This window comes from Hyaena hyaena, unplaced genomic scaffold, assembly GCF_003009895.1.
Source record: "Hyaena hyaena isolate Hyena2069 unplaced genomic scaffold, ASM300989v1 scaffold_397, whole genome shotgun sequence".
NCBI classification, from domain to species: Eukaryota; Metazoa; Chordata; class Mammalia; order Carnivora; family Hyaenidae; genus Hyaena; species Hyaena hyaena.
Window position 1 is genome coordinate 939,162 of NW_024081028.1, and position 18,258 is coordinate 957,419.

The 18,258-nt window shown below is 39.4% G+C and overlaps 1 protein-coding gene across 1 annotated transcript in view; it reads right to left on the reverse strand.

Annotated features, from left to right (window-relative positions):
* Positions 1-8,754, reverse strand: part of PSMB2 (proteasome 20S subunit beta 2) — a 32,739-nt gene extending 23,985 nt beyond the window's left edge. Inside the window, exons 1-3 of the mRNA XM_039251680.1 lie at positions 8,553-8,754; positions 3,709-3,831; positions 1,299-1,369 (exon numbers count right to left, since the gene is read on the reverse strand). Of these exons, the coding sequence (XP_039107611.1) occupies positions 1,299-1,369; positions 3,709-3,831; positions 8,553-8,643 (285 nt within the window). The 5' untranslated portion in view covers positions 8,644-8,754. The remainder of the gene's footprint in view (positions 1-1,298; positions 1,370-3,708; positions 3,832-8,552) is intronic.
* Positions 8,755-18,258: the final 9,504 nt, after the last annotated feature.

The window sequence follows — 18,258 nt, forward strand, 5'->3', positions numbered from 1 at the left end:
ATGAACAAGAAAAGACCAATGACCTTTTACCCAGATCAAAACAACGTAGGTAAATTTGTCTTCTTCCCACCATCATAGCTCTAGCTTCTTTTCAAATCTCATGATCCTTAGAGTGTACAAGTCCCTGGGCAAAAGGTAGCACTGAAAAAAGAGGGTCTATTTATTGAGAAGTTCTCAATCCAAGGTTATTAGGCACTGAACCTAACCTAGAAAATAAACTCCTTTAAAGACCTGTAATAAGTAACTTAAAAAATAACACCTGTACTGTTTAGAATTCTGTCATAACTCAGCTTAAGCAAGTGCCAATGAAACTAAAACCATTAATAAAAACATGAATAGCGCTAATGTTCTAGAAACACTACCGAAAAACCAAGGAGCTGATGTAAGGCAAGACAGTCAAGTAATTACGGCACCATTAGCGTAGCTCAGTCTGACCTGCTGTGTGACCTGGAGCTAGTCCCTTTGCCACTTTATGCCATTCATTCTGTATCAGTGACAGAGAATTAACTATATATCTCGGTGGAATAGTGAGCAGATTAAATTATTAGGCAAAATGCTTTGGGCAAAAGTCATATGAATGTTAAATATTATGATTTACAAGCATTCATTTTCTTAGCACTCCTGTGGGGTTAGGAAGTTATCTCGATTTCATAGATGAGTACACAGGCATAGCAGGTGAGGTCACATGGTAAGGCTCCATTTACTTAGTCCCCGTGGGAAAGGAATAATACACACCTTTAGCAATCACATGAACTTTCTTGGCACATCCTACACAATCCTGAATACATTCAATCCTTAATGTTGCCATCTTTTAACATGCTGTTGCTGGAACCAAAACAGCTCTATAACAGCAACAAGGCCAAAGTAAGTGAAGATGAATACGTCTGTGTGCCATGGCGAGAACAGTCACAGAAAGACAGACGATCTCAAGATGACATGTGCATTGCTATTTTCAAGGTTTCACCTCCACTACCATGTAAGAACCTTTAGCCGTCGGAATTAAGAATCATGGTGTGCTATGAAAACACTGAAAAAAATTTTAAAAGAGCTATGACAGGCCCTCATGTTGGTGTGCCCTATTCAATTCTCTGTGAATATATATTTGCCCTTCAGGCTTTAATTAGCAACTATGCAGAAAAAGAAAACAAATCCAAAGAGCCTGAAGAATGAACAAGTACCAATAATGAGAAGGGCTCAGGAGGTCCAAAAAAAGGGCAAAATTACTACTGTATACTAGGAATACAGAAGCACAGAAGATCTTTCTGCTCTCACAGAAGGCTGCTTGCTATACTACTTACCCGACTCCGAAGACAGTCAGCCAGGTTTCGGCGTGTGAAATTAGCTGCGGCTGTGGGAGACAATTCATAACCTGGTCCAAGAGATAAACAGTCATAAGCAGTAGAAATAACAGCACCCCAAATCGTCCCACTACTCCTGTTCTAACATCCTTCCGCCCTCTCTACACCGAGTACATAAAGTACACAGAACAAGGAGTACAATCCTACTTCTCCCATTACCCACACAACAGTTGTGAAATCGCCGGTTAGTACTGACAGTGATTCCTGGCCACAACAAGAACCAAGGCAACTATTCTATGGTGAGATCAAATGCACAGCCTTGCTTAAGCTGTTCATTCATCAACAGACTGTGGTTTCCTCTATAGAAAGGGGTACAAATACACAAATACTGGGAGGGAAAAAAAAAAACAAGGTCTCAAGATGCTGACTTTAAAGTTTATTCAAAAAGGATATTGGGAAAACAGAGGCTGGAAGTTAGGATCGCCTCAGAGTCATACTTCATAAGGTTTTCTTTTAAAAAATAACTTTATTAAATATGATTTTCAAAAGTACTACCCACAGGAAAACACACTTCCATCACTACCTATAACATTTTTAAAAACAGGGCATCTCAAGCATAAAGCCTCTAAAGAGTAAGTTGTAATGACAACAAAACTACAGCCCATAGGAATGTCATCAGGTTTACATTTAATAATGCACTCACTTTGGAACTTAACCCCCCAGTAAAATGGGACTAGTGCCAAAACCCAAGAATGACCCACAACAGAGCAGCCCCATGCAGGAAATGCCAGTTTGGAAAGACAGACAGCATGTGGTTAAGTTATTCCCTACAACACTTCAAACACCAGTGCTACAGCAGGTTAAGATTTAGATTAAAATTCTAACGAGTATTTATTGAACAGCAATTACGTTTCATGGTCTATGCTATGTGCTTTCATATTTTATTGAATTTCATCCTCACAACAAGCCTATCAGTACATATTAAATCATGAGGGGAGCAACTCTGAACAAGCAGGAATACTTTTCAATTCTCCACCTAATCCCTTAAACACCACTAAGGATTTTACAGTTATCTTAAAAGCAGAAGGTCTGATGCCTATTTTTATATAGATTTTTCTTCCTTTCTCTTATTTTATCTCAGTTCTTGAACTTCAATATGCGTAAGAATTACTGTGTAGGGTTACATACACAGAACTACACCTGACAGGAAATTTAAAAGATTTTAAAGGCAATTTTAACCATACATGATTTTTGTTTTATGCACAGACTTTAAATTCCAAAACCCATGTAACAAGGAACCCTCTCAACTCGTTTTCTCTTCCTCCCTCTCCCAGGACAGGACAGTGAAATATTGCTGCAGCTACGGTACTTGAGAAACATTACTGGCATCTCTTACCTGCCATGTAGGCGCAAAGCAGAACCACTAAAAAAATAATTCTTGAAATAAAACCTAAGTGCCACATGCTTTAGGTTCCTTTTTCATCTCTGAATTCTCTGTGGTACTAGCCAGAGTGCTTAAGACAGAGGAGGCCCTCAAAAAATACTCATGGAACTGGATGTATGATGCTAAATTTACTGCCTAAAAAACTATATAAATGGGTCATATGTAGCCATTTTATACAATGATATTCAAAGTAAGTTCTTTCACAGTTCCATATTATACCAGTGCTGTGTCTCAGTGTATTAAACTGTGAAAAAACTGAAGTAAGGTCTTTTCTGCTAGTAACACTATGAACTTTCCCAGATAATAGGCCTAGTGGCTAGTATTACTTTATAATGCTTTCCCTAATGAGGAAATCCTACTGAGGAATCCTCTAACAAGGATTAGAGCTCATTAGCCCCAGAGGAAACTCTCAAAAATCCTAATTATCTTCCTAGACACGAATCTACCAGAAAGGCAAGGCAGAACTCTTTTTGACAGTAAATCTCCCACAATTACACAGAGCTTTAAGTTTATAAGTATTTTACATATTATTCATTAATATTATTATTATTCCATTTTAAAGATGAGGAAAATAAAGGCCTAGAGAAGATAAGTGACTTGTCACATAAAAAAAAAAAGTAAAGCCAAGTTTAACTGAGGTCTTTTAGCCCTGAGGTTCAAATATACTTTAGCACAAATAACATCCTCTGAAATACCTAACACTTAAAAAGACATACTACCATGTTCATCTTCAAGGTGGCCCTCAAGTATCAATGTTATAATGGTTCTCTTTTCTGCTCCAGGATTTTTATAGAAAACCTTTGGGATCAGAAGGAGGGTCTAGACAAGGTTTTAAAAGTAGGAAGATTCAAATAAAAATATGGCTACATTGGTCTGCTCATGTGTAGAACTGCCAGTAGAGAATATTCTTTTTTAGTTCAGACTTAAAGACAAATCAACCAAAGTGATATTGCAACTATTACCCACCATTTCTCATCTTATAAAGTTGCACATTTTTCTGAATATATTCTGCAAACTGTACAGTGTCTCCAGCCTCTCCAACACACAGGAGTAAGATTTTTTCACTCATCTTAAACATCTTGTCATGATCTGCTCAAAGAAAAAAATAGTGTTAAAAATTACCTCATCAGAAATTTACTGGTATCATACATACAGGCAGCCATAACTATAGTTTATCAATCACTATGTTGAATAATTTTGCTACTCACTGTTTTTAGAAGACTTAAATTTTTTTTTATTTATTTATTTTTAGAGAAAAAAAGAGTCTGTGTGAGAAGGGGAGGGGCAGAGAGAGGGAGGAAGAGAATCCCAAGCAGAGCCGGACACGGGCCCATGAAGTGCAAAATCATGACCAAAATCAAGAGCAGACACTCAACCGACTGAGCCACCCAGGCAGCCCCTGTTTTTTAAAAGACTTTAATGGGCAACTATATTAATTACTCTCTTTCACTCTCCATATTAAACCCATTGGTGTATTTTATTAAGGTAAATCTCAGTTGGAGAATATATTTGAAAACTGACCACTGAAAATATAGTTAAATACATTTTTAAAGCATTTAAGTGAAAAAAAATAGAGCCTTCAAAGAAACTGAAGGAATCAAGCCAATGGCCCTTACCTTTAGGTTCATGATTATAAGCCCTGCAAAGTCTCTACAAATACAAATGTTAGTTATTTTGTTTATACACACACAAAAGCATAGATGAAGAACCAGTGCTACAATGAAAATTAAGGAACCCTCTTGAGAAATAACAAAAAAAAAAAAAAAAAAAAACTGAGAATATAAATCACCTTAAAAAGTAAATCAACACCATTTCCAAAGCAAAGAGAAAATTAAAATGACAGCCAGAGCAAATATTCTAACGAATATTTTAATACTAAGCTATTTAAAAACAACCTCAAAAATCCCAAAAGTCTAATCTTATCTAGTTGGACCAGACCCATTCAGATTACACAGATAAATAAATACTCATACAGCAATTAGTGCCTCAGGAAGAAAACCCCATGTTTAGCATGTAGCTTCAGAAAAGGCCCAAAGGTCTCTATCCCGCTCACTTTCACTTTCCTTTTTTCAAACAGTGCTGAATAATCTTCCCTGGGAGACATGTTTCCTGTTTGAAAGCTTCTGAAATGCCAAAATCCCTTAAAAAGATTTAAAGAATAAAATGCTACAGTCAAGTATTTTACAAATGTTTGAGTTGTAGAACCATAAGAAGACTTTTTAGACTGAAAAAAAACATCACAGAAACTGTACCTGCAGATAGTATCAAACTGCCTTGAAACTCCTACACACCTTTATTTGTTATAGGCTACAGAAGACTTAAAGACTGCTAGTTTGCAAACTTGGTCATAAAATTTTTTTAAAAATTCACTTATGGATATATTATCTTTCCAAAGAAAAAAGACCAGAAGAATATTAGATGCCCTGGCATCTAGGTTCTTGCCAGTGGCAAGAATATGGGCAATTTTTATTTCTTTCTTTGTGCTTATTACCATTTCTTAAAATCCCCATATTAAACCTGCGTCATTTTTACCAGAGAATATTAATACATTTGCATATTTTCATAATGAGAAAAAAAAGGTGTTCTTATTGTGGAAAGAGAAAAGCTTGTTCGTAAAGATTTAATATCACATTTAGAAGAAATGATAAAACTCTGGGCATTAAACTGTTCAATTTTTAAATGAACTTAATATAAAACCAAAGGTGTTTTTTAAACATTTATTGGGTATCCAGTGAGTAGTAAAGGGAGATGTTATAGATGCTAATGGCTCCCTGAGGAAACAGGCTATGTAGCACTAGGGAATTTCTAATCCTTGACAAAGAACTTACAAGATCCATATACACGAAACAAATGTACAACAAAATGAAGAACATCAGTATACAATACTAAAAAAAGCCAACTGTACTAGAACCCAACAAACCTTGAATTTATTTATTTATGTAAAGTAGGCTCCATACCCAATGTGGGGTTTGAACTCGTGACCCAGATATCAAAAGTTGCATGCTCCACCAATTGAGCCAGCCAGGTGCTCCAAAAGACCCTGGTTATAATCTGGGCTCAGCACTCTAAACTTGGGCCTTAGTTTTCAACTGTACAAAATGGTTACACTATCACTTGCCCCTACCTAACTCATAGGTAGGTAAAACTGTACATGCACAATATTATTATACTCAGTACTAGACAATGTAGTTCAGAGTACACATGCTTTATGAATTCAGGAAACAAAAAGTATTCTGTGTGGGATGAAGTGCTCTGAGTAATTTAAAAGCAATTCTATACAGACCAGGAGACAAGTGACATCAAATGTGGCACATAACTGAACCGAAGACTCGGGGCATTTCCATAAGCAACCAATCTCTGGGAAACATCTTCTCTGTATCAAAATATCACAAAGTGACAAACCAAGGGGAAAAAAAACCTGATTGGAAGTATCATTCTTATTTTATACTTGGAGAAAATAAATCCCAAAATGTTACTCATTTTCAGCATTCTTGCCTCCCCTACATAAGTTCCTTCATGAAATGAAAGATAGGAAAAAGTCCTCATAGAATTCCAAAGCTCCTATAAAACTATAGGGTAAATTAGAATTAAGTGCAATTATTTCCAACCATTTTTCAAGAACTAACTGAAATTCAACTTTCCTCCATGCCACAGTGATCTTTCTTTTTTCTGAATACCCTAAAGCTTCACTCCTAAAATCCTTAACTTAAAAACTAATATTTACTAGGTATGCTTCTTTTATCATACAAAATCATCTTGCAGGGACGCCTGGGTGGCTTAGTCGGTTAAGCGTCCGACTTTCGCTTAGGTCATGATCTCACGGTTCGTGGGTTCGAGCCCCGCGTCGGGCTCTGTGCTGACTGCCAGCTCAGAGCCTGGAGCCTGTTTCAGTCTGTGACTCCCTCTCTCTCTGACCCTCCCCTGCTCACACTGTCTCTCTCTCTCTCTCCTAGAAATAAATAAAACATTAAAAAAAAAAAAGATTTTAAAAATCATCTTGTAGTACTTATTTCCTTGTTTCCTTAATGTCTTAGAGCCCTGTGCAGATTATACAGAATACCTGTAAAGATACTGATTTGGTTACTATTCTACTTAGACATTACTTCATGCTGAAATCAGCTGTATGTCAAAGGTCTTAGTATTCAAAATAATGGACAGATTTACTCTCAAAACAAACTGACTCCTTTGGAAAGCATGATTTACAAATAAAACTTCTATAAACTGATCATGGAATTTCATAAAGTCACTTGACTTGAAGAATAATCCAATCCATACCATTAATGTCTAACAAATCACTTTTAGGTCTCTCTTCTTCAGAAAGAACATAATTCAAGTAAAGTCGCTCAGAGTTTTTTCCATCTCCCCAAGTGGTGACAGCCTGACAATCAGACTCCTGTCACCTATAAAAGCAGTGAGGGACATACTTCCCAATTTAATCATTTTTCTTTTCTTAAACCAAAGATTAACTATAGCCTGCTTCAAAGCTTTCCCTAATCTCCACAACCTGAAAGAATCTCTTCTTCTGAATTGCCTAAAAACAATCTCTTCTTCCTCCTCTACCCAACAGTAGAAGTTTGTATTTTTATATATGCAGCATAATTTTCTAGCTTGTACTAGAATTATTTGTACATACATCTCAGTCTCTTATTAAACTGTAACTTCTTACAAAATACAGGCCACATCTTATTCTTCTTTACGTACCTTCAATGCCTAGCACTGTAATGGGCAACACAGGTGCCCAAAACCTATTTGTCAAATGCCATCTGAGCCAAAGCATAATACTCTTTCAACAGCAGCATGTCTATGATCAATCATGAAAACACACTCTTAGATTCAACAGATCAACAACCCAAATCTTTAAAAAATTATTAAGTACTGACTATGGGGAGATATTAGAGTACAATAATTATGGGCAAAAGATCTGAGTCAAAGTGCATTGGTTTGAACCTGGGTTCTGCCTCTTGTGGCCTAAGGCAAGTTTTTTAACCTCTAGGCCTCAGCACAAACATTTGTTAGAAGGTGATATATCAGTGCCTATCTTAAAAGTTTAAATGAATTAATTTAAATCATTACTTAAGTGCTTAGTATTATTACTACTACCAATCTGTCATTGCGCTAAGCATTTGCACCAAACTTTTTCACTGAATTCTCCCAACAAGTTTGTGAGGTTGGTATTAGTAACCTGATTTACCAGATGAGGAAATCTGCGCACTGCGAAATAACTTGTACAAAGTCACAGAGCAAAGTAAGTCAAAAGGCTCCAAACACCGAACTCCACTAACTACTTAATGCTTAAATACAAGGAAAATTTGGCCGCCAGTGCCCTGGAAAACTGGAAAAGGAGGACCAGGGCTGAGAAATAGGAAGAAACAGGCAGCGGGAGGGAAATGCCAAGTTTCTAGTCCCACACACAGTCTCAGTCCCCGCAGGATGTCATCTCATACAGCCAGAAACTAACCTCATTAATAGCGACAACAGCAGGAAAACTTTATTAATGATTCGGGGGTCTAGGGACCCTGGTACCCGGCAGGCGCTTGAACACGTAAAAACTGAATTCCCACAGGCAACTCGCCCAGTAAGCATTTAGCGAAGGCCAGAGCAGAGCACTGACCTAGAAGCCCTAGGAAGAGCGAATGCCAAGGTCCTAAGCTAGTCTGCCCGTCTCCTCGTTCCAAAAACTAAGCAAGTGCAGAGTAGGGCACATGGGGTTGCACCTCCCAACCCTCTCTGGTGCTCGCCCAACCCCCTACGAACTCCGTCCGACTGCCCCCATACCCAGGCCCGGCCAGGCCTCCCCTGCTTCCTCTCACCGTCCTTCATCTGGACAATGCTGCTAGCGGCCACCTGGTCGGAGGCGACAAGGACATAGTCGGGGCCCTGGATGCCGATGAGGTACTCCATAGTGGCGGGAGGCCGAGAGGACAGAGCGCGACACTCGCCGGCTTCTCGGCCTCACCGGTGAGACAGCACCGCCAGGGGAAGATTTCGCGCGACACAAACCGCGCGACCGCCGGAGCCTCCGGCGCGTTCGGATGACGTCTTATTGTCGCGAGAGGTTGTAAAGTGGGAGAGGCTTTGGGCGTCTTAACCCCTGCGATCGCTTTTTGCCCTGGATCTGTTGCAAATCCGGTGTACAGGCTGCTTGGCTTATGTAACGCCCAGTTTCTTTCTTTATAAATTGAGTTTAAAACTCGCTTGGGGATGAAATCATGCTCTGTATACAAAGCTCGGAGCATGTGTGGGGACCGAAATGGTGTGTATTCTTTGGTGGCTCTTTCCCTTCGCTCTGTAAAATATCTCCAAAAACTCCCTTCCCTGAAAGCCAGGTTACAGAAAAATGAGCTTGACGAGACCCCCCCACTTACGTGTTTCACAAAAATAAAATATGGTTGAGTTAAAGCTCTAAGCATGAAGACTAATTATCAAAGATCTATTTACAGATGTTCCAACTTCAAATTACATGCAATTGTTACTTCTGGTGAGAGCGACGTGAAGGGAGGAATTTCACTTTTAATTTTAATCGCATCTATATTGTTTGAATGTTTTTCACTGCTCATGTATTACTTATTTCTTTTGAATAGGAACAAGCAAGGCCATTCCTTTAAATCTTGCAGCCATTCTGGGGAAATTTATGGTTCGTTTCTGACATTCACAGTTTGGACTTCATGCTAGCCCTACTAGCTTCCTGAGAAATGACAAAACAATTCCAATTCTATTTCCAAGACAACTGTGCAGTTCATTTGCTTCTGCAGAAACCTGTAGTCCTTACTCCTTCAGAATGTTTCTTCCAGCTCTCTGCTTTTGAAGGAATATAGAGCTGGAGGAGTTAGGGGCAGCCCATCTATCATGGGATGGATGCTAGGGGCAAGTGATGTCATTAAGTCAACTATACTGCTGAGAACACAGATACATCCATCATCCTAGAAAGATTCTTTTCTTAAACACCACTGTGGAAGAAGTCTCTGAAGTGTCTCTTCCAAACCCCTCTCTCTTTGTGTGTGTTATTTTTTTAATTGGAAAGAGTACACGGTTGTACTATGTACACAAATCATACAGAAGAAATGAAGACTTAAATATCTCTCCTCCCACCAGGGATAACTACCCACTATATGTCTGTATCCTTCCAGACCTTTTTTCTTTGTACATACCAATATTCATTCATTCATTCATTCATTCACAAAAACTGCAGCATTCTGAATTGGAAAATCCAATTTTAAAAATGGAACCCCTTTTCCCCATTCCAAAACTCCAAGGATATTTTAAGTCCTTCCTCCCAGGACATCTCCTTTAGTTAAGTCACACTAGAGAGTCTCTAATTTCTTTTTGGTATAGAAGAAAATAGACTTTCAAGACCTAACTTGTGCTATCTCACCAAGAATCAGGGAGGATCCTTTCTACACATAAAGCCTAAGAATAACTGAGTCTTAGAGTTAGAAAAAAATGTCTGTGGAGGTTTCAGAAGCAGCATGATGTAGCCAACTTTGTTAGTAAATATCTTCAAATTTGTAGGCCAAACAGTATCCATCACAACTACTCAACGATGCCATTGTAGTGCAAAAGCAGCCATAGCCAATACATAAGTGAGCAAACATGGCTATAATCCAATAGCACTTTATTCACAAAAATAAAAGATGAGGGGGAAGAGGAGAGGTGGATTTGGCCCATGGGCTACAGTTTGCAGAACCCCCATGTAGTGGGAGACCTGTAAATCAATACCTAACTCTGCTCTCAGCTCTACCTCTTCCAACCTTGGTGCAAAATTCACTGAGCCTCAATTTCCCTATTTATCAAAAGGACATTTAGAAGAGAGATTTGTTTTGTATTGCTCTTGAGATCGGAAGGAGATGCGGGTTTGGTTGGTTCTATGAGTATACGGAACCATATCTAGACCTAGCTCCTTTGTGAACCCTGAGGAGTCCGGCAGGATCTTAAAAAAGAATGACTGTAGTGTACCTAGAGAACATGACCATAATGTGAGAGGCTACCAGTTTTGCAAGACTCCCAAGTCCAACCTTGACATGGAAGCCCACAGTCAAAAGACCCTGTGAGCTTAGACAGTAGAGTTGGGACAATGGTAGAGGGAAGAGTAGAGGCCTACTCCTAAATATCCAGGAATGTAATATATGATACTGTTGATGCCCTGCCAACATCCTCTTATACATACCCATGGTAGTTGCTACCCCCCAGCTGCTATAAATGTTGGTTGGTAACAACTCACAACTGTCCCTCTTTTCAGAGAATTTCCCTCAACCATATTGGAAGCATCCTTGCCTGGGAGGCTAGATACCCATTCCCACCCCTACCCAATGATTGATGAACACAGGATAAAACGGTCACTCTCATAACTTAAAATGAGATATAGTTTGTCCTCCAGAATTTCCCCCATGGCTCTGTCTAAAACCAGTCTCCAGCCAAGACCACATTCTCGCTTAGACTCCCCACCCCCCTGCCCCAGCCCAAGCTTGGTTGTTACTCCCTTTCTCCTGAGAGCAGTTCCCCAACAAATGACTTGAAAAAAACAGCATCATTCTGACTCTGCTTCTAGGAATTCAAGCTAAAATATTTGTTACCAAGAGCGCCTGAGTGGCTCGGTCAGTTAAGTGTCCGACTTTGGCTCAAGTCATGATCTTACAGTTCATGAGTTCGAGCCCCACGTCGGGCTTTGTGCTGAAGCTCAGAGCCTGGATCCTGCTTTGAATTCTGTCTGTCTGTCTGTCTCTCTCTCTCTCTCTCTTCTCTCCATCTCATGCTCTGTCTCTCTCTCTCTCATAAAATAAAATAAAATAAATATTTGTTACCAAAAGTGACCCTAGAAAGCAGTCTCTGAGGGGTTCAGGAGTGAGGACACTCACCAGCTAGATGACAATGAGGACACCAACTCTGGCAGTAGAAGGAATATTCACAGTCCTAGACCTGGTACCCAGTGGTAACACTGCAATTCCTAAAAGACTTCCAACTGTGTTGAACTGGGATAAGCTATGTCAAAGACATTTTCGGTCATAGAAAAGCTGAAAAACTCCATCACTAGAAGACCTGCACTACAAGAAATAGTAAAGGAAGTCCTTTGAGTGGAAATGAAATTATGCCAGATGAAAACCTATATCTACACAAAGGAATTAAGAGCTCTGGAAATGGTAACTCTGTGAACAAATAAAAAGGCTTTGTTTCTTATGATTTAAATGTCTTTAAAGGAAATGTTTTAAGGGAAAATAATAGCAACATATTATGGGGTTTGTAGCATATTTAGAAGTAAAATGTAGGGCAAAAAAGCACCAAGGCCAGGAGGGAAGAAATTGAAATGTATTGCTGTAAGGTTATTATATTATACACAATATAATAGATTACAATATCTATACACAATATAGATAATGATAAGAAAAAGATATATGCAATAAACTACAAGCAAACACTAAAATAACACAGGGTTATAGTTAACAAGCCAACAAAAGGCCAAAAAAGGAGACAAAATAGAATTAAAAAAAAAGAAACAAAAAGCACATGGGATAAATAGAAAACAAATAGCAAGATGGTAGATTAAATCCCATTATATAAATTATCACATAAATGATCCAAATACTCTAATTAAAAGCTAGAAATTGTAAGATTAGATTTTTAAAAAAAAGCAAGACCAAACTATATGCTGTCTACAAAATACCCACTTAAAATTTTTTTTTAAGATTGTATTTTCAGGGTGCCTGGGTGGCTCACTTGGTTGAATGTCTGACTCTTTTTTTTTTTTTAATGTTTTACTTATTTCTGAGAGAGAGACAGACTGACAGCATGAGCAGGGGAGGGTCAGAGAGAGAGGGAAACACAGAATCTGAAACAGGCTCCTGGCTCTGAGCTAGCTGTCAGCACAGAGCCCGATGCGGGGCTTAAACCCACAAACTATGAGATCATGACCTGAGCTGAAGTTGGAGCTTAAACAATTGAGCCACCCAGGCACCCCAAGTGTCTGACTCTTGATTTTGGCTCAGGTCATGATCTCACGGTTTGTGAGATGGAGCCCCAGATCAGGCTCCATGCTTAGTATGGAGCCTTCTTGAGATTCTCAGTCTCCCCTGCCCTTTCCTCTGCTCACTCCCCCACATTCACTTGTGCTCTCGCTGTCTGTCTGTCTGTCTCATTCTCTCTCTGTCTTTCTAATAAAAAAAATAAGTAAAAATAAAAAATAAAATGACAAGGTTGGATTCATCCCAATGAACATACTTCAACCAATGAACAAACAGTTACACCCAAATAACCACACTTCTGAATATTATGTTAACCTGTTTGTATTTCTGAACATCTACCACTCCCTGAATTCTATGCTTTCCCAAAACTCTAAGATCAGCAGTCTGTTCTTCTTAGAGAAATTGTGACTGGTCAGCCTATACTTAAGTAAGTAATTAATTAAGCTTTGTATTTTTTGTTTTAGATATTGAGTGGTAGTCTCATTTATTGACATATGGAAGCTTTGAATGGGCCAAGAACAAGAAAGGACTCTGATATAGCATCAGGCTGCAATATATGCATCCCTGACACTTGGGCCATTTGACCCAGCATACTGCATGTTACTAGAGATGTCTTTGGTAAAGGAATATACCAGATGGATCTGGTAATCCACAATGAGAGACTTGTAAGTCAGACTTCTAGAAATCTAGAATAGGGGCATACCATCTTGGTAGAAACTGAGTGTCTGAACATAGGCTATCAAATGACGATGTAACTTGAACTTCCCATTATGAGCTGGGTTCTGTCAAACCCTCCAGGTTATAAAGTCATGTGGACTCAGCAGTAATACATCATAAGATAGAAGTGGTACATTTGAAATCAAGTTTGAGCAAGTCCAAAGAGTACAAGTAAACTGCACAGTCTGTCAGAGGTAATTAATCCTAACCATCATAAGGGGAGAGGACTGCTGCTACATAATGAGGGCATAGAGGGATGTGTTCAGCACTCAGATGACCCACTGGGGCATCTTTCAGTACACCTATGCTCAGTTGAATTGTAAATGTGCAATTATAGCCACCACATACTGAAAAGTGTCTGGTGACCAGGAGAACTTACTCCTTAGAAATAAGAGTATAAGTATATGTCAGATCATCACATTGTACACCTTAACCTTACACAATGTTATATCAATTATATCTCAATAAATCTAGGGGGGAAAAAAGAAATGAAGGTATGGATCAACCCACCAAGCAATCCAAAGGGGAAAGGGATCTAAAATGGGTGGTAGTGCCAGAGGGAAATGATGAGTGTGAGACATAGTTCATGAACCGAATACAACAACAGAGGCCAAAGTTCATTCCACTAACCCTTCTCAGGGTTAGTTTTCTCAGAAAGTATGACCAGTCAGGATCCTGAAGCAGCCATGCCTAGATGGAGTGAATTTAATGAGAGCAGTAAGTGGTACAAGGGATGGACTGCAGAGAACCTATCAGTGCACACACACCCCAGGCAAGTTGGTTGATAACAAATCACACCTGCTGTATTTGTCACCTTGGGCTACCACAAAAAAAATATCATAGACTGGTTGGCTTAAACAACAGAAATTTATCTTCTCTCAGTTCTGGTGGCTAGAAAGTTCAAGATCAAGGGAGCAGCAAGATTCAGTTCCTGGTAAAAGCTTTATTCCAGGCTTCCAGATGGCTGACTTCTCACTATGTCCTCACATGGCCTTTCTTCAGTGCATGCGCACTAAGAGAGAGAGAGCTTGCATGCACACAAGAGAAAGCTTTCTTCCTTTTAAAATTGAGATATAATTGAATTGCATTAGTTTTAACTGTACAACATAATGGTTTGATATATGTATACATTATATGTATATCTGTATACATATATGTATATATGTATATATACATTATAAAATTATTGCCATGATAAGCTTAGTTAACATCCATCACCGCCCATAAATTATAATTTTTTCTTGTGATGGGAACTTTTAAGATCTATTCTTTTAGCAGTTTTCAAATATACAATATGGCATTATTAACCAAAGCCAACATGTTGTACATTATATCCCCAGGACTTATTTTTCTTATATCTCTTCCTATTCATATAAGGCCACTCATCCCATCCTGAGGGCCAAACCCTCATGACCTAATCCAATCCGAATTACCTTTCCAAAACCCCATCTCTAAATAGCATCAATTTGGGAGGTAGGGTTTCAACATATGAATTTGGGGGGACACAAGCATTCATTCTGTAAAAGCTACCCTTTCTTCTGGAGAACTGTCATCTCCCTCAAGCGAGAGACTGCACTCCACCTGAGTAATAACTTATTGACACAGGGCTACAAAATACTGACTCTTTTGCTTCAATAGGGAACTAATTCTGAGATCCAACTTATGCTCCAGAGCTTTCTTGCAGAATCAGCTGAGGCCACATCCTCGCCAGCTTTTTACTCCCTGTCTCATCCTGCTTCTCTCATCCTTCCTCCAGAAATGACACCCCCAATAAATCACTTGAACAAAAAGTGAACTCCGTCTCAGAAGCTGCTTCTCGGGAACCCAGAATTTTTATGCAACCTTAGGGAGAAGTAGAGTCCCCCAAAACATTTTTGAAATAGAATTTCTTGTTAACCAGAGTAAGTGAGGGCTTAAATAATGTTTATCTAATGTAGAAAAATGTTCTTCATGTTACACGTGAGTGTTGCAAAATTCACACCCATTATAAGTGTACATCTTGTTGTCGTGTGGTTTATACCACACTTCTTCCAGTAAATGGATTTATTTTGAAAAAGGTGCTTCTTCTATTGCCAGATACAAGTCAGCATTTTTAAAGCATTCTTTATCTCACTTTTTAAAAAAAAATTCCAGTTAACAGGGTTGTATTCATTTCAGATGCATAATATAGTGATTCGACAATTCCATACATCACCCAGTGCTCATCACAAGTGCACTCCTTAATTCCCATCACCTATTTCCCCCATCAGCCCACTGACCTCCCCTCTGGTAATCATCCATTTATTTTCTATAGTTAAGAGTCTCTTTCTTAGTTTGTCTCTCTCTCTCCCCCCACCTTTGCTCATTTGTTTTGTTTCTTAAATTCTACTTATGAGTGAAATATGGTATTTGTCTTTTGTGACTGACTTATTTGGCTTAAGTATTATAGCCAAATAATACTTTCTAATATAAATACAAAGTATTTAGAACAGTCCACACTTGACAGGAAGCAGTCCCATGCTAGCAAGACATCATCTGCCTGAGCCATGTTTAATTGAATGACCATTCCCCGACTCAAGCTTCTGAGTCTCTTGTTTTGTTTACTTCTGCCAGTAATAGCCATTCACTTGGCACATTCTGACTGAACCCTCAGTGATGATAACTTCACCTTTGGTTCTACCTTTGCCTCATAAACTAGTCACGATGGCCAACCACTTACATTCATCAGTTGTTCTTAGCTTCACCTCTCAATGCTACCTTTGCCTCCTTGATTGCATTTGACTTATGCTAGCTGTCCCTCTGGAATAGGTCCTAATACTCTCAAGGTTTTGGTCTTCTTAGACCTCTTTGTATAAAACACCCTTTTTTTTTTTTAAATTTTTATTTATTTCTAGGAGAGAGAGAGAGAGACAGCATGAGCAGGGGAGGGTCAGAGAGAGAGGGAGTCACAGACTGAAACAGGCTCCAGGCTCTGAGCTGGCAGTCAGCACAGAGCCCGACGCGGGGCTCGAACCCACGAACCGCGAGATCATGACCTAAGCGAAAGTCGGACGCTCAACCGACTAAGCCACCCAGGCGCCCCTAAACACCCTTTTTTATATGCAAGTCAGATGTCCCATTCTACTCAGCCTTGATGGTACCTCTGGGGTTATCCACCCCAACTGGATAAATATTTCAAGTTCAATTTTTTGTCATCTTATTCTATTGGGGAGCAGATGCCAGAAGTCATAAGCAGCATTTCTAAACCACCTTTATAGGTATTTGTGTTTGTGTATTACTAGCCTCTTCCTTTTCTGCAAAGTATCTTTCTATATCCTATCTTTGGCCTTCATGATATCTACTTTTACTTTAGTCTGGGTGTTCATCTTTCCTCATCACATTTCTATCTAGCACTTCCTGCATCAGGTCAAGAAGATGCCTTCCAAACACATATTTCTTAAATATCTAGAAAGTGGTCTATGTATTTACCACTGATGTTTATCATGTTCCAGAAAACCTTGTTCCTCCAACTTGGATATGCAGTGCAACGTGGTGGTTAAAAATTTGTATTTTGAAATAAAACAAAGCTGGGTTTGAACGCTGGCTCCACCACTAAGAGTCAGGAGCTTTGACTGAGATAGTCAACTTTTTTGAGTCTGTTTTATTTTCTAGAAAATGGGCAATGGACATGATAGTACTTACCTCATAGAGTTGTTGTGAGGATGAAAGTGCTTAGCCTAGAGCCTAGTGTGAAGTAAGTATTTCATAAATAATATTATTGTTATTATTTATTCACCATCTTCAAAGGCAGCTGTTCAATCCCAGAGCTATTCAGCAGTTATGCAAAGGGCTAAGCAATTCCCAATAAGAACTGTCCACCAGAGCCATCACCACTGTGGGAGGTGGATGTGCCAGTACTGCACCAGAAGTTCATTACAGAAGAGGCTGGGCCAGAGGGGAGGCAGGCCAGATAGAACACAAGGTACCAAACCAAAGAGGAAAAGGGGAAGGCAGCCCATCAAAGCCTCAACTGGAGAGGGCAGGGGGAAAGGCCAGGGGTAGATGAGGGTGTATTTGGGGTAACCAGAAGAAGGCTAAAATACAAATGGTTGAATTGTGCAGATTTGGAATAAATATCCTGAAAGGCAATATCCTTCCTGGCCCTGGGGTTAATAGAAGCAGAGCAGAGGAAAATAGCCAGGACAGATAAGGACCTACTTAAATTTCAAGTTTCCTCTCCTGCTTTCCAACTATGGACCTGGGAAAAAAAGAAGTTTGGCTTTCAGTTAGAAGACTTTGGAATGAAGCCAATCCTGGGGAAGAGGCTAAATTGAAAATCAGACCTAGAGACTGGGCAAACTCTGTGACTGAGTCTTGTGCTCCTTAGTTTCTCCACCTGAAAAGGAAAACTTCTCCCTGGAAAATGCCCCCAGTTTCTCCCTATCATCCCTGAGGCGTGTGATTGGCCTAAAACACAAACACCAGGGCTGGCTGGTGTTTTCAGCAGCAGCATCCAGCATCTCAGAGATGGTCAGACAAATGACACCTTCCTGTTCCCCTCTCATTGCGTCCAGGGACCAGGATGGTCACACATGCTCACGGCCAAAAACACAATTATTCCTGTAGGTCCCACAGAAGCTGACACAGCCTCAGTAGATTTGAAGTGGTCCATGATCAGAGACCTGCTGCTGCCTTGTACTATCTGAATCTGACAGCACCATGCACATCACTGGTAAACAATTGTTATTTACCACATGTAATTGTTTCAAACTCTTGCCCAGAAGCAGGGGAATGGATCTAATATCATTTAGAGAATCCCAGTGGCCCAAGAAGCCTATAATATCCAATACAGTGATTCTGGGATCCTATAAGAAATGTTATAGACGAC